Source organism: Pygocentrus nattereri, chromosome 11, assembly GCF_015220715.1.
Source record: "Pygocentrus nattereri isolate fPygNat1 chromosome 11, fPygNat1.pri, whole genome shotgun sequence".
NCBI classification, from domain to species: Eukaryota; Metazoa; Chordata; class Actinopteri; order Characiformes; family Serrasalmidae; genus Pygocentrus; species Pygocentrus nattereri.
In genome coordinates this window covers 20,112,021-20,128,639 of record NC_051221.1, presented here as the reverse complement: position 1 = coordinate 20,128,639, position 16,619 = coordinate 20,112,021, and the positions used below count along the sequence as shown (strand labels likewise).

Here is a 16,619-nt window from a genome sequence, read left to right as displayed (position 1 = left end):
TGCTATTTTATATTCTGCCAAATCACACTTTATAATCTGAATATTACCATTTTAACTTTTGCCTAATCACAGCTCATAATCATAATACTGCTCTATTACATTTAGCCTAATTACAATTTATAATCTAAATATCGACACAGTTTATATTGTGAATATTGTTATAGTTTATAATCTGAATACCGCTACTCTACCTTTGGCATAATATTGCTGCTTTATATTTGGCCTTCTGCAATTTATAATCTGCATATTTTACTTTTGATATAATTTTAGTTACAATTTGAGCATTGCTGCTGTACATATATGTCTAACTGTAATTTAGAATTGAAATACTGCTTCTCTATCATAAGCTTTTTGAAATTTATTATCTGAATACTGCTACTCCATATTTGGCATGATCACAATTTATAATCTATATATTGTTATAGTTTTGATCTGAATATGTCTATTCTAGACATTTCCACAAATGAATATGTCTACTCTATTTCACACTCAGCACCCTCTCAAAGCTGTAAAAAGGGCACTGAACCAAATGAAAGTAATTATATTCATAGCAAAGATATTCAGCTTGAATGAACTCTGCACTAATATTATTTATATATAAATACAATAATGGAAATATCTTTCAGTTCTATAGAGGAAACAGCTCCAAATAAACTCTGGATCTTGATGTGTGATTTAGGATACTGCCCTTGTCATCTGAAAGTATACAGTGATTAATACAGCACATTTCACTGATACACATTACACGGAGTGGTGTGACTAGCGCTTTGTGTGGGTAGCATGATGGCTTAATAAAATAACTGTGTAAATGTCACCGGAGGCTAAACTCTCACTAACTGAGCCCATCAGGCTGTGGTGGGATCTGTGGCATGCTGCCTCTGAACACAGCCCATAAGGCAGTTTGTTCGGCCTCTTGTTTGCAAGTGCAGTCCGTAGGGCCTCTTGTTCGCAAGTGTTTGAGGCAGGTCCAGAATGCCACAGGGCAACTCACTAAAGCAGCAAGAGGGGCGGACGAGCAGAAGAGACAGCAAGAGAGCCAGGAATCACATTAAACAACACAGCCAAACCCAAAGACATCATGGGATTAAAGCAGCAGCAGCTCAGAGCAGAGACAGCTGCTTGACTGAAGCCTGACAAAATACACAGGCCAAGTGCTGAGTAAAAGCTCTTATGGTAGAACAATATACATTGTGGTGATTCAGGCTGCTTGTGTTGATAATAACTAGTACAAACAAATAAGCCATAAAAGTCATCATACACAGCCATATCAGCAAGACTTATGTAACTTGATAATAACTTACAAAATAAATCTTTACTCAACAACATCTTCAAAGGCCACATCAGCAAAACTAAAATAATATGACAACCCACTAAATACAGACTGGGGACAAAGAAAAAACCTAAATAATTGAGAAGAGAAATATTACGAGTCCAGATAGGTGTACAGAGTGATACAGTTAAGCAAATACATCCTTCCACAATCTGTGGCTTGCATAAAAATGCTGAGCAGGCACAGTTGACCTCGAATTTGGATCAAGACAGCAAGAGGAAGTTTTTACTGGGGCAGGAGCTTCAGTCACAAAGACTATTCAACTGTTTCAAAAGGAAGACTGACAAAAGAGACATCTGCTTTGTGATCTGTCACAAAGACATCAGTAAATATGTTGGAAATGGTGGTCAAATACACACATATTCAGTGAGCATGATGCTCAGGCATTAGTGAGATATGTAATGCAAGACAGAGGAGTAGATGTTCCTCAGGTAACTGAGAAGGTCAATGCAGGATGTGTGCCAGCACAGTGAGAGGTATTTCAGTATGGTAGCAATACAAAGAGCAATGCACATCTGAAATCTCACAAATAAAAAAAAAAAAAAAAAAAAGTGATAGTCTAAAGGGCCATCCTCGACCATATTCTCCACAGCTGAGCGAGTGCTTGTGTGGCATACACCAATGTTACATCCTGTGTATGCATGTTTTGTTTTCTCTCTCCGTGTGTTCTTAGGTGGACGTTGCTGCATGACTAATGTCTTGTTTTTCCTGGTGTGTGATTGGCTATTCCAGTTGGCGCTGATTATAAAATGCCTACGGTGTTGGAGCAATAGGGAGTGGCTTTTTTCTTATTCAACCTCACACGGTTCCGCTCCCTTGGTTGCCCGCCAGTCGACAGACCAGTTATTACTGATGATTATTTGCTGGCCTACAGGTACCTGTGGGCCGGTGAAGACACTTTTGTGATTTTGCTTCTTTTTTTGGAAGGAAACGTAGTGGTGGCCCTTTTGTTTGATTTGTTAAACTTTGTTTATTGGTAGTGTAGTGAGGGTAGTGTTTTTGTGATTTTCTTTTTTGTTGTTGTTGTTAGTTTAGTTTAGTTTAGTTAGTACATTTTTTTATTAGGCTCTTTTGTTTGTTATTTTGGGCCTTGGGCTTCCCTTAAAATTTGTTTCCTTTATTATTATTAATATTATTATTATTATTGTTTCCTTGCTTCAGTTGCAAGCTTAAAATAATTTTGATGATTGTGCAAAGGGCAAAGCATCGAATAAATGGTCAAATTCATATTTTATGTTTATTATCATTATTATTATTATTTATACTTTTTTTCTTTGTTCTGGTCTGGCGTCTGAGCGGGCAGTCTTGCTTCTTCTTTGTGTCTCTTACCCCTAGGAGACATAACACCAAGGACCAATCCCATTTCTTATTTTTAAACCTACCCTTTGTTTTTGAGTGTCACCTTGCCCCATGGAACTGAGTTACAAGGGGTAGTGGCTGAAATCTTCCCCTATGAAACAGGGCCAACCCTCAAATAAAACAAGAACATTAATTCATTAACAGGCTACTGGCAGTGCTCTGTCAGCGACCCTGCCAGTCCGCAGTGATAGAAGAGCAGAGTAAAATTCCTCGCTGCTGGGCCTAAGTTACACTTAGAGCATCATATGACTTCAAAGAGGGAGATGTGACTTATCACCCACCGATAATTCTTCATGGATATGACGCTGAAGTCAGCTATTCACCAGCTTCTTGTTCAAATTTCCCATTCCACCTTAAACCAGCGCAGCAGTTTTAGACGTAGCAGCTCCATTTGGACTGTGCCAGTGAAAAACCTCTGTTTGGAGGGCCATGTAACTCTAACCCTCTCCACAAAAATTGGGACACTCTACCCCTAGGCATGAACACACAAAACAAAGGGGTAAGGGCTGAGTGGTAGGGGCAAAGGATGAAATGGGACTGGGCCCAAAAGAACAGTACGGGCCTACAAGCTTGACAGTGGAGGGGTCCAGTGGCTCTGTTATGCAGTGGGGAGCGCTGTTTGAGTCCACCTGTCCTTTTAGAGAGAGAGGTCACTGCAAACCAAGGGAAGAATCCCTTCAGTACAGCTCCAGAGACTTGTAGAGTATATATATAAAGATACACTGAAACTGTTCTGGTGGGAAAACACCTTACTAAGACATTTTATATTGGTTTTGTCAACCGTCTGCATTTAGACAGTCAAAAAATCCTCCACAGCAATGTCAGCAAAAAAAAAAAAACCTAATGCTCATAAGCCATATAGAAATACTGAAATATGCGCAAAAGCCTTGGAAGCAACTGCTGTTTACAACTTTTTCTCTTTTTAAATATTGCTAATATGTAATTTTTTAAAGTATAAATGTGGAAATCCTTGAATATTTGCTATCATCCATACACACATCCACACATATTTTTATGTGATCTCTACACTATCTTCCCACAAACACTAGACCTTTCCATCAGCAGTTTTGAGAGATTGAACAGGTCACAAAATGGATTTCAAAGCCTGTTTTCTTTCTGATACGCTGTGACCTTGAGTCCTCTAAAGCCAAAAGATCTAAAGGTCTTGGAGTCTGAAAAGTTTTCTGTTGGAGAAAGATAGCACAAAAAAAGAGTGTACAAACACATGTAATACACACAGCACACCCACAGAAAGGCATAGACACATAAAGAAACCCCCAAAACATCATACAACCCATTTATAATTTCAAAGCAGATGCAGACAATGTTTTCAAAGGTTTTAGAAAGTGCTAGGCACAAAAAGAAAAAAAAACTAAATATATGCAGTAAAAACAGTGAAACAGCAACTGGCATCTAGCCATCCTTTCAAAATGAATAAGAACAGAAAATTATAAAGTCGAGAGGAACGTTAGCTGTTTATCGAATAGCTGTGAAGCAGGAGTGGGTCAAGCAAAGCACACTATCTATCAGGGACAGAATATGAAGATGCAGGGAAGCTTTTCTCCATTTACTCTGGTGGTGATATGGATGTGTATCAAAAAAAACAAATTAACCCACAAACAAATAAAAGAGTAAGATAGTGATGATGGGAGTTTAACAGAATGGAATAACAGCGAGGCATGTACATATGCACATCAGAAAACTCTTACAAATGTGCATTCTTTGCACAACGATGCAGAAGAACCACTTTTGACTACCTAAAGATCCTTTCAACATTCATGTAAAGGAGATGTGTGAGTATGAAGAACCTTTAAAAAGTTTAAAGAACAGTCAAACACTGGTGTATGAGATAGTTGGAAACAGGAAACCATAACCACACCAACTGTAGCTGAGATCAGACGTTTTATAAAAGGTTTATTGCTGAACAGTTTATTGGTTAAAATATGAATGGGAACGCCTTCAAAAACAAGAGCCAACAAGGCTCAGCAAAAGTCAGACTCACAACACTCCAATGAGAGAGCAACGAGAACAAAATTCTAAGCCATCTTAATGGGCTAATTGATAGCTGCTAATGCAATGTCATTCTAAACATCATTAAACTGATGCTATGCTAGCAAAAAACCAAACAAATAAATAAATAAATACAAACTCTATGAATGTCTATTTGAATTTGTCTATTTGGAGTGAAGATTTGCTTGAGCAATCTTGAGATATCCATCGTTGGCATTGAGACATCTGCTTGCTGGAAAAGCTGGAAGAACAGCCAAAACTTAAAACAATGAGAGTGAACGCAATACCCATATTGATTCCTTGTCAAATGCATATCATAATGATAGGCCTGACTTAACACCTGTGCTTGGGAAGAATTTTTACTTAAAACCCACTTATGCACTTTTCATGAAGATGAATGAGGCCTGTTGCATTATACTCTATTACACATATTCATTTAAATCTGATATTTTATTCTACGGACAGGTGGCTCTTTTAAACATTGAAGAGGACCCATCCCCCAACCCCCCAGTTCCTACACCACTGCCTCCATATAATGAAGGAAGAGCCATTAATGTGGAACCTGAACCTTCCCATAATGTGGAAGTTCTTTAAAATCTGTAAAGGGTTATTCATACTCACAAAACTCTTTTTCAAACGTAGTTCTTTGGGGAAACAAAAGTGGGTCTTCTAAGAACTCTATTTGTCACCTTATTATTTTTAAGTGTCTATGTTGTTTATTAATGGTGAGAAATAGTGAGAAGTGGCAAGTCCCAAATTACATGGAAACAAAATCATGCTACATTCATTTCTATTAGGGGTTAAGAAATTTTTTTTTCATTCTCCTGTGAAGTTACCATTCTGGAAATATAATATTTTATTCAGACAACCAAGGTATACATTTATTAATTACATCTCAAATCTTCAAAAATCAAACTTGAACATATTACTATTGAGTCTGATAAACTGAACTGCAATTACATGGATAATGAAATTTGGGTATTAAATAAGTGAAAGCAAATGCGACCTTGATCTTGAAATCAAGGTAGCCTGCCATAAGAAAGTATCCAGAAATGTGATGAAGAAGAAGAAGAGACCGATATACTTTTTTTCTATTACTATGCAGCTGCCTTCTCTTACCACTCTATTACTTTTCAATGATATTTTTTAAAAGCCCCAGTTGCCTTATGTATCATTCTGGGGGTCAGGTCATCTAGAGTCAATTCTCAATTTCATTTCTGCCATCAGCCCAGTTCTGACATTTGAGAGCGAATGAAAGATGTGTAATGAAAGGGCAAGCTGGGAATGAGCAGGGAAATGAAAGTGCGGGACACCAACTGTGTTCCATGGCCAGAACGCTGCTGATGAACAAACAGGGCAAAGAGAACAACAGCCAGATGTGATGAAATCCTCCTGGACCAGCGTGCAACTAGCCCGACTGGGCCGGTCCAAGACAGCGGGCACAGTAACAAAAGAACTTCATTCAGATAGCTTGAATACTGCACAAACATGCCCATTCAAGATATTAAAAAGCCAATTTGAGGGGTTTTGTTTTGGCTGGCTGTAGATGAGCTTAATAAATGGGCTCACTGAACAGAACAGAAGTGGAAAAGCAACACTGCATCTTTGTGGTGGGTGTAGTAAGGGCCATGTAAGGGTCAGACAGGTAGTTATGGCAGTACCTTTCCTCTTTGCTGCACCTGGGGTGGGCCTCAGAGATATCCAAGCTTTTACTGAACACTGTTTTACTATAGCAGGAGACAAAGTGAACACACAGTCAGCGTCTCCATGCAGTCCTGCGCAATACACCCATTCTGCTCTTCTGCAGGCCAAACAAACAAACAAGGCCTACCATTGCTTTCTCATCTGTTTGTGTGCGTGGGCCTCACCAATAGAAACACTGTCACATTTTGGCAATAATTCATTTAATATATTTATTAGCTCTTAATTTATCATATAATGGTAAACCTCTGGGTCTATACAACTCACTCAATAATCACATTTCTTTCTAAAGGCAAAATATATACAACTCTTTGCAATCCACCAATAATCACAACAAAGACAAAGCCTGTGAATTAAATCTCAAACTTCTTGCAGCAGTTTGCTTAAACAATGGTTTACTGCTAACACATATTTGAGAGTTTTTGTGGCTCTGTTTTTTATTATGTGGCAATTCATCACCATTTCACAGTTTCAGTCGTTCATTAATCTGTAGACTTTACTGCTCCAGTTCTACACATATGCAGATGTAGAAAAACTGAAGATACAAGATTAATGATACACTGAATAACCAAATGATTTAGCTAAAATCATAGGTGTTTATCGGATTTTCTGAAAAAAACTCGAACTGAGGAACTGTACATTTTGTACATTTACATGTACAATATATGTTTATAAAACCACTAATATCTGGTTAATGCTAAAATAAGATAACTGTATTATTAATGTGTATGTAATCACACTCAGCTGCAAAGGTGCTTATTTTAAGGAGTTAAAAATTCAGATAACCAAATTTTATATCTTTAACATTTAAACAGACTCAAATAGTTTTAATTAAAAAGCTTTTACCAGTGACAGCACAAACAAACAATTCTTAACTAATATACTTTAGTAACACAAAGACAGAGCTTCCCAGGCTTCCCAGACACTGTAAAATGTTCTGTTAAATGTCATGACAGCGCTTTGTGTTCAATTTTACCAGTTCATTCTCTATAATAATAATAATAATAATAATAATTAGAATAAAATAAGAAAATAAAAATAATATTGTGTTCACGTGTGTATACACATATAGCACAGTGCTCAGCTCTGGCAAAAAACAAGGCCACCCACTTGAGACTTTATTACTGGATACAATTAATGTTTTCTGATCTTTCTCTAATGTGTTTTACTGGATTATTTGCTCAATTGAACAAGTTAAACTACAGTAATTAACACCTCTGTAGCTGCTGAGAGAAAACGTTCAGAATTAGAGCTACTAGTAGCAATAACTAGCTATCCAACAGGCACTCACGCTCTCAAAGGGTGAAAAATTAAGGTAAAACACTAAGACACTGACAAAGTTTGGCCTCTCCATTCAGTTCTGACAGCTGACAGAGCAATCAGTGAGACACTTCAGTGAGGGAAGAAATTACAGACAGAGTGTCTTGTAAAGACAAAAGACTAGATGTGAACACACAGTGCATGAGTGTGTTGTGTTGTGCTGCACCTCTGTCCATGCTGTGTCATGTCGATGGCTCGCCGTGCTGGCACAGGTGATCCTCCGTCTGTCACGCTCAGCACCTCCATGGACTTGCGCTCTGGCCTCCTCTTGCCATGTCGGTTCAACATGGGGGAGTCTACTCGCTTTCTTGGTGGATCTACAGGCACAAACACACATGTACATAGCATTTCAAATGCAGTCCCACAACAACAACACTGGCTGCATCCACAGTCGATATCAAGCACTGATCTGGAAAGCTTCATTTCAGCAGCTCCATTTAATCCCAGATTGATCATTGCTGTGAGTGCTTACTGCAATTAAGCCATTCTGGTGCCCACTGGGGCCTGCTGGTGTTGACTGGGAGGTGTAACAAAAAAGCAGAGTAAGAAAGTGTGGAGAATTGTGACTTTTTTCTATAACTGCAGTGTCACCTAATGAATCAAATTACTGACCCAGCATACAGTGCAGTTCATACGCAACTGGACCATGACCATTTTTGCTGCTCTTGTTCTGTACACCAGCATAGTGGATGCGGAGTGCAACAATGAATATGAGGTTAAAAAGTGTAGAATGTCAGCTTTAATTTGGGAGTATTTATGTATATGTGGGCTATTTTGTGCGTGTGTGTCCACCTTATTCCTGTGCCACATGATGCTTTGATTAGCTTTTGGACAGGACTTACATTGATGTGCAAACAGTCTGTACTTATTAAATGCTAAAGACATCCTAACACGATACAAAGAAGGGAATAAATAAAAATATAAAATAAAAGTAAAATAAAAACTAAAAATATAAATAATCTTTATTGTTGGGATGCTTAAATGCTTTTTTGCCACTGTTCGTAATCAATCTGTCAACAGAAATACCTGAACATACATGAGAGAAACACTTTAGCCTCAGGGTCCTATCCAGAGCCTACACTAATTACTTATGCTAATAAAGGCTTTTCATTTCAACTTTTTAATTTGGCTCAAGTACAAGCATCAAACCATAAAGTAATGCCATTACATAGTAGTGTTTCATGTGAAAATCTGTTATTTCACATATTGTTTTTTTACCAGGTACTAAGATAGTGGTTCTTGTATGGTATGCACCAAGCTAGTGGGGGTAGCTCAGCATTTTGCTCAGGCATGCATCTAAGTAACATTACAACAATTTGTAACAGTTTTTAAACAGTTGTGTGGACATTTTGTGGGCAGTAGCATTAGCTTTCAGTGATAGCATTTATCATGTACTGCAGATTTGTGGCTGTTGTTGACCTGTCTGCTAACCCTGGCTACTTCAGTTAGCACTGCGCGGCAGAGTTCCACTGTCAGCTCAGTAAGAGTCTTTACTGAAAGCATTAGGTTACCCACATCATCTTCTCTGGCAGACATCACAATATTCTTTACCTTGTATGCCTCAGTTTTCAATTAAGTCTTTCTGTGAAGGCTTAATGTTAGTCTATTATTACCAGAATGTTAGCTAACTTGCTCAGCCTACTCTAATGAGAATAGAATATATCCAGCTATAAAAAGAATGTAAAATATAAACCAGCTAAAGAGGCTCTGTTAGCAGCAAACAGTGGTATGCAACTGGCAGTTTTTCATTTGGTAAGATTTTATAGGCACAGATTTCAACAATAACAAAATGGCCTCTTTCAATTAGTGATTATGAAGCCACATTTATCTGTCCTTTAAAGCTCTGCGCTTTCTTGAGAGGTTTATGCTTATAAAGTTTCTGTTCTTGCTGCACTTTCAGCGTCACTTGCCTACGGAGACAGCTGCGAAGTGCACGATATCCCAAACATTTTTAATGGGACATTAAACATAAACTTAACAAGTAAGCACATTTTCTGTGACTTGCTAAAACAGAATTGAACAACACTTCTGTTTCCCAACTGGATATTGTGTCCATAACCTCAAAATATACCAGTCATAAAATTAAGGAGGATACATATATAATTTATTTGCATATAAATAAAACAGCGAATCTCAAAGTGTATGGTTAAAAGAGCATAACATTAAAAGAACATGATGTTTGATTAATAAAAGTGGAATATATATATATATATATATATATATATATATATATATATATATATATATATATATATATATAATTACAAAAATATACCTTTTGAACACTTTTTATGCTATATTTAGTGTCCATTTATTTGCCAAGTTTAAAATATATCTTTGGCATAGGCTACATTTTATGTTTGTTTATTTATTTATTTTAGCCAATAAGCAGTCATTGTGCATTAAGTCAGAAGTGCATTCTGTGTAAAGGATGTGTAACTCATTTTCACTTAGAAAATCAATAAAACATAATTTGACCTGGGTGTCCAGACTTTTGTATACATCTGTGGGGGTCCATCAAATATTCAAGAAATCCAAACAGTGGATAATAGAAAGAAGCAAGAAATTTCCATAGCATCTCATCCCTACAGTGGTGTGAATGTGCACTGAACGAATACCTATATCGTTGCGTGGGGGGAGGTTTTGGTCTTCATGGCTGGGGTACCTCTCCTTCCGGTCCAGCAGGAGGAAATAGATCATCTTCTCCTGGTTGTCACTGAGGGGATGGAAAAAGAAAGTGGAATAGTGGTGTATGAGTAGGTGCTGTAACTGAACCTGGAAACTTACAACACAGAACATGAGTCAAAGATGTATTTACAAAGTATGTCTATTTACTTTCTACACAGAGCACAGTAAAACAAACAGGCTTTATGCTTTATGAATACCAGCCCGAGGTCCATTTATCAGAGCCAAAGACAGTAAGAGGCTGTAGTGAGGAGCAGGCTGGCGATGAGTGTGCCACTTCTATATGATATACGAGCCCTCCACCCTACACCCCTAACGCAGCTCCACCATCCAGCAGCATCTCAGCCCTCAAATACTCAGCTCTCACACCCATGTTAGCACAAAAAAATGGAAAGATGGCAAAAAAAGCATGAAGTACCTCAATATAGAAAGAGACTGATTCAAAGGAGCAGATCTGAAGGGGAAAGTAGCTGTAGCTTGAGGCTAGGGAAATAACTGAAGCACTGCCTCAGCGCCCATCATAATGTAAGTGCTGTTTGATGAATGACTTGTCCAAAACACAAGCTCAGGGTCTTTCTGTGTGAGTGCATGTGTATAGATGGTTGGAGAGGTCTGTGTCCAAGTGTGCATACTGGTGGGGTTTTGAATGGTCCAGCAACAGCAACCATTTCTTCCATTTGTATGACCAATACTTTTTTTTATTATAGCTTAATTCTTTTGCATCCTGCTTGGAATCAAACAGATTTATTGGTCTTATCAGATATACTTAGTGGTTATTATAGTTCAACTCTTTAAACTGCATATAGTGCATTACCACATGTTATAGACACACAATTAGAAACAATGATGTAATAAGCTTCATAACAGTTACTGAGTAATTCTTAATTCCACTTTAAGGGATTAAAGAAGCAAAATTAAAAACTTTACCATCTCTACATCTGCTGTGAATATGCCTACTCACCTCCTGCAGTGGTATCACATTGGTCAGAGCATAAAAATTTCCAGTTTAATAACTAGGAAAACTCCCTTCTAATGATTTACTGTATCTTAACAGTGAGAGAAGCCTTTGAAAAACTATAAACCATTTGGGGACAGATACATGAGGGTGGACTATTTAAACTCCTCCTCACCCCAAAAATGTAGAAGGAGGTCAAACAGCTAACGTTAACTGCTTTAAAGCTGAATTATCATGTCTGTATTTAATAGCCTCTACATCATATTGGTGCATGGGCGTTTCTCAGTGGTTGTATGATGTATTAGCAGAATTAATCCTGGACACTGTAGTGAGGAAACACTGAGGTCAATGCAAAGCTTCACATCACATAACACAAGAAATAACTGTTTAAAAGGTAGGTTTAGGCTGGAATATTCCTTTGACTATCCCTGACTGACTCCAGATTAGCGAAAAAGACACTCACTCATCCGACAATAGGTCCTTCATCAGTTTGTTCTTGTCCCGGAAGCAGCCAAGCGAGTGCATGCTCTCCAGTACGTCGGGGTCGATGTCGTCAGCTGACGGCAGGCTCCTGATGGCCACCTTCCTCGGCACAGGCTGCTCGGGTTCCGGTTCATTCTTCCCCCCACTGCAACAATGACCAAAAAGCACCAGTGCTGACCAACAGCTCCACATATACAGCACCCAGACACAACAGCCAATCTTGAAGCAAAAGTTCGGTTTAAAAAAAAAATTGACACAGTTCTCCTGTCTAACCCAAATGTAGCTGATCACCCAAGACATGTTTGGTGTCCAAAGTTTGGTGCCTGAATCTTGAAGCTACATTATAAGCTGTCATAAACACAGTCACATAGACTAGCTAATGTGGTTCCTGACACTATGACATACTATTATTTATGTACAACAAATCAAAACAAAAGTATGGACACAAAACAGGCCAGAGTTCCTAAATGGTTCTGAAAACTCTTTAAGAAAGAAAATCTATTAAAAGGTTTAACCAACAGATATCCATGAGACTCAAACTAGCAGCTACAGGCATACAATTGCAAGTGATCACATATCTAACTTTAATTACATATATTGAAAATTTCATGTGCAGCACTCCAAGAAAAGACACAATTAAAGCTTGTCAGATTACACTGCATGACTCTGATTAGTGTATTTCTGTACAGCTTTGTTCATGCACAGTGGCAACAATGGAGAAGAGCCTGGCTCACTGTTCTTTGACAGAAAGCCCTACAGACTGAAATCTCATCACTCAAACCACTTCAGGAGGCAGTGATACACAGATGTTCTACAAGTATACATACATCTGCTTCTTTAAACCACGTTTGACAATTAAAACCTCTCCCAATATATTACTTAACAGCACACATATTTCAATAACTGTAATGACTAAAACATCTGGTTCTTGTAAACATCATCTGCTGAAGTCAGCACCTTCCATTAAATAAAGTTTAAATGAGAACATGCATAACTGTGATTTTCAAAGAGAAACGGAGATAAGCAACAACACAGGCACAGACACAGGTAGTTGTGTCACGAGATGGTTCCATATTATACGACAGAGCAATCGAGGCCCTGAATCCTGTTTCATGTCCTGAATTTTATAGTTAGTGTGTGACACTAAGTTGTCAGTCATTTACTTCAACAGTTCTGCTAATTTCTAGTTAGCGCAGATGGAGACACTACACAAGGAGAACAATTACCAAGTCCACCTTATCTTAAACCCGAGAAAAAACCAAGTCCAAAAGGCGCTGAGACCAAGACAAGACAAAGACTGGACTCTACACCTACAACACTAAGGTCTAGACTTGAAATCCTCTGGACTATTGTAAATGATATTGTACTGATTATTATAAATAGATAAAATAAGAATCAGGATATCAGTCCAGATACAGGCTGCGTGAAACGAGCAGGTGTAAAGAGGTTCTGAGATTTTGCTGTAACCACCTGTGGGAAACATGGCAGGTCAAAGCATAAGCATTCTGCCACACAGTGCAGGTGATTGGGTTGTCTGTGGAGAGCCAGCACAATGTGTCTTTGACCTCAGAGAATGCATGAGACAAGGCTGCCTGTCAACCCAGCCCACTACTAGATTCCTTCTCTTTCTCTCTCTCTCTCTGGGAAGTCACACAGCAGGATCAGGGGCATATAAGCAGAGAGCTGAACCCCACCGGGCCTGCAGATTCTTGTCCTTGCTGGTGACACATGGAGGCTGTGCCATTCATCTAACACACACACACACACACACACACACACACACACACACACACACACACACACACACACACAGTTTCCCAAGCTGTCCCTGTCTTATGCATTAGCATTAGCAGAGTTCCTTCACTGTCACAGTACTGTTCTCTGCCACATATACATATTATAATTAGAAGGATGCACTTACATGTACCACGTGTGCTTCTGGATCTGTTCTAACTGCAAGAGGAAACAAAAAGAGTACAATCAGCTTCACATCTTCAGCATCTTCATTCTAAGCAGTGTGAAAGACAAGGTTATTATACAGAGGGCAACCACAGGCAGATTTAATTAATTTTATGTTATTTTATATTAGCTCATAGTAACTCTTACTCATAGCTTACAGAAACAGGCAGAGAAATTCCATCATTACATTAGTTCTTGCAAACAGAATTGCGGTTTCAATTTGAACTGCTGTGGGCACAGTGGGCACAGTTTTGTGGGAAGACTTTTTTGTCATTTTGTCATTGACTTATTTATTTCATTTGTTTAATTAATTCACAGCAAAACAACAAAAACAGAATTCTCAGTGTAATGATCAGTTTTTGAACACCGTTAGTACTTGAGGATGCTGCTGCTGTATGCTTAGTTTTCATGGGATATGTTGCACCACAGAACAGGAATGATTTCAGGAATGAACTGTGATGCAACACTGTTGAGGATGACCACAGGGTCTGTCCTCTCGGTATCTTTCAGCGCAGTGGCATGCATTTCATATGAACTCTGCAACACTGTGTCCTACACTGACATTCTGTTAGAAAATACATACTTCCACTGAGAGAGAGAGAGAGAGAGACACTGCTGTATAAGGCTGCTGGGTACATTTCAGGACTGTGATGTTTGTGCTGCTTACTAATTGGCTTATATTATTTGTTCATTTTTCATTCATTTCTTTCACTGTCAAAAGATTTCAGTGCATTGGCTACTTGAACTATACAAAACTGCACAGATATAAGCTGACATATGGTAATTTATCATTTATTAACATTCTTTATTAACAACTTCATGCACTTTTTAAGCAATGTTATTCACAAATAACAATATCTTTGATGCACTCTCAAGGAATCCAGTTAGGTGCTGGAGTTGCAGTAGGTGCTTGATGTCAGATGATTACAGTAATTCACTGTGATTTTCCTAAGATTATAAAGAATGTAAATTAAGGCAACACCTGTATAACATGGGAAAATAGTGTGGGAGGGGAAAAAAAGCTGATGCAAGCTTTAAACTATCTCGCTCTGTCAATCCTCACAGCCTCGCGTAACTGTGCTCTCATGCACTTGTGCTTTATTTCTTACAGGCTGGAGTTTTGTATAATGTCAAACTTCCATAAGTCTTGCACTATGCAGATATGTTGCTATTTTTATTAAATCATGTGAATAAAATAAGTGAAACACATTAATGTTCATCTTCATCCACAAGACTACTGCCTCGACAGAAAAACAACCTGGCTGACTCTAGTTCCAGATTCTGCTGCTATCTGGAATAGATTCTGCAAAATCAGTTTGGTGTGGCATGACCGGCATCCTGTCTGACATCACCTTCCACAGCAAATTAGCTAAACTAACTAGCTAAGGGAAAAAATCTCAGCCTCAGAGGCACACAGATTGTCACAACTACTGGAAATCTATCAGGTACATCCATGTGTACTAGTTTTTATCAGTATAAGAATCAGATTTTTCAAAGCAGTAGGCCTGTCAGAGCAAGATTCAATCACTGAATAAAAAGGAAAGTTTAACTGTAACAGCTTTAAAAGCTTTAAGTATTCAGATGTAAAGATAGAGTCCTTTGTAAAGGTGTGGGCATGTTTTGTTAATCTGGAAGTGAAAATAAGTTAACACATTCTCTATAAAGAACACACTTCTACACATGTTAATACACAATTAATATTTAATTGCTGATTTTAATATACTGGGTTTTATTTTTTCCAGGATGTTAAACTCAGTAATTAGAAATTGTGCCCTAAAACTTGCAGGGAAATGCCATATTTAAGTTTGTAGAGAACGTATTAAAATACTTTCAAGTTATCCTTTTGTTAGCTCTCAGTTAAGCAATTTTGTTTCACGTGTTTCTGTTTTTCCTGTAACACTGTTTGGATAACCGCCTCTTCCTCAACATCAAACAGTGACAGCAGTTTGTGGCTGGTCATCTTGCATGTCAATCAAATGGCCTCTTCCTGTCAAAGCAGGGAAGGACAATATGACATTTTATCATTATTGTGAGAAATAACATCACTATATACAGTTTTAAGCATACAGTGGATACTTTTAGTACCTAACGAAGACAGCATAACTAGTGCTGTTTAAATGGATTTAATGCAGTGCAGTATGTGAAACTTTGAAACTCACTCTGTAGTTTTGAAAGTATTTTTAAATGTCGTACGGCTGAGCTTGTTTTTCTGTTCCATGATGTCAAACCTCAGAGAAACAGAATACCATAATATTGAGTCAAAGCAGGATAACTCTGGGGATAACAATGTGGTCAGCAGTTGTGTTGCAGGACCTGCTGCAGCCCTATAGCTGAAGTCTCTCTACAATAACAAACCTCTGAACATCCTTGAAGTCCCCTTGAGCAAGCCCTCAAAAGCTTGTCAGATCTGCGTGTCTGAGCTCAGCACGTGCTGGCCCTCCGCAGTATCTTAACACACATTACACCTATCTCTCTCAGAGCAGCCGGGTGGAGCAGGGTCACACAGCACAGTGATAGATAGCCTCGTGCATGTCTGTGATATTAGCATTCATTGAAGAACATTAGTGCACAAATCCAGCGCGTAAAGACAAAAGGGTCACAGTGTAGCTGGAGGTGTGTGTGCTGGTCGGCTAAGCTCGCTATCTCAATATGCACACTGCTTCACAAACAGAGCAGCCAGCGCTACAACAAAGGGCACAGCCACAAGCACCAGTCTGCCTTTGAACCCTCAGACGAGATTTATTATTTATATTTCCAGACGTGCTGTCCCTCTCGCCTGCTCTGTCTCTCTCTCTCTCAAGCCCTGTATCATTATCT

At 38.5% G+C, this 16,619-nt stretch overlaps 1 protein-coding gene across 10 annotated transcripts in view; it reads right to left on the bottom strand.

Moving 5' to 3' along the window:
- brsk2a (BR serine/threonine kinase 2a) overlaps nucleotides 1–16,619 on the bottom strand; it is a 258,655-nt gene that overhangs the window by 21,364 nt on the left and 220,672 nt on the right. For 6 of the 10 annotated variants that reach the window (XM_037542512.1, XM_037542515.1, XM_037542517.1 and 3 more), the window contains exons 9-13: nucleotides 13,765–13,796; nucleotides 11,824–11,988; nucleotides 10,339–10,436; nucleotides 7,887–8,037; nucleotides 6,361–6,426 (exon numbers count right to left, since the gene is read on the bottom strand). In XM_037542512.1, the coding sequence (XP_037398409.1) occupies nucleotides 6,361–6,426; nucleotides 7,887–8,037; nucleotides 10,339–10,436; nucleotides 11,824–11,988; nucleotides 13,765–13,796 (512 nt within the window). The remainder of the gene's footprint in view (nucleotides 1–6,360; nucleotides 6,427–7,886; nucleotides 8,038–10,338; nucleotides 10,437–11,823; nucleotides 11,989–13,764; nucleotides 13,797–16,619) is intronic. The other 4 variants (XM_037542516.1, XM_037542520.1, XM_037542521.1 and 1 more) reach the window with 1 other exon arrangement.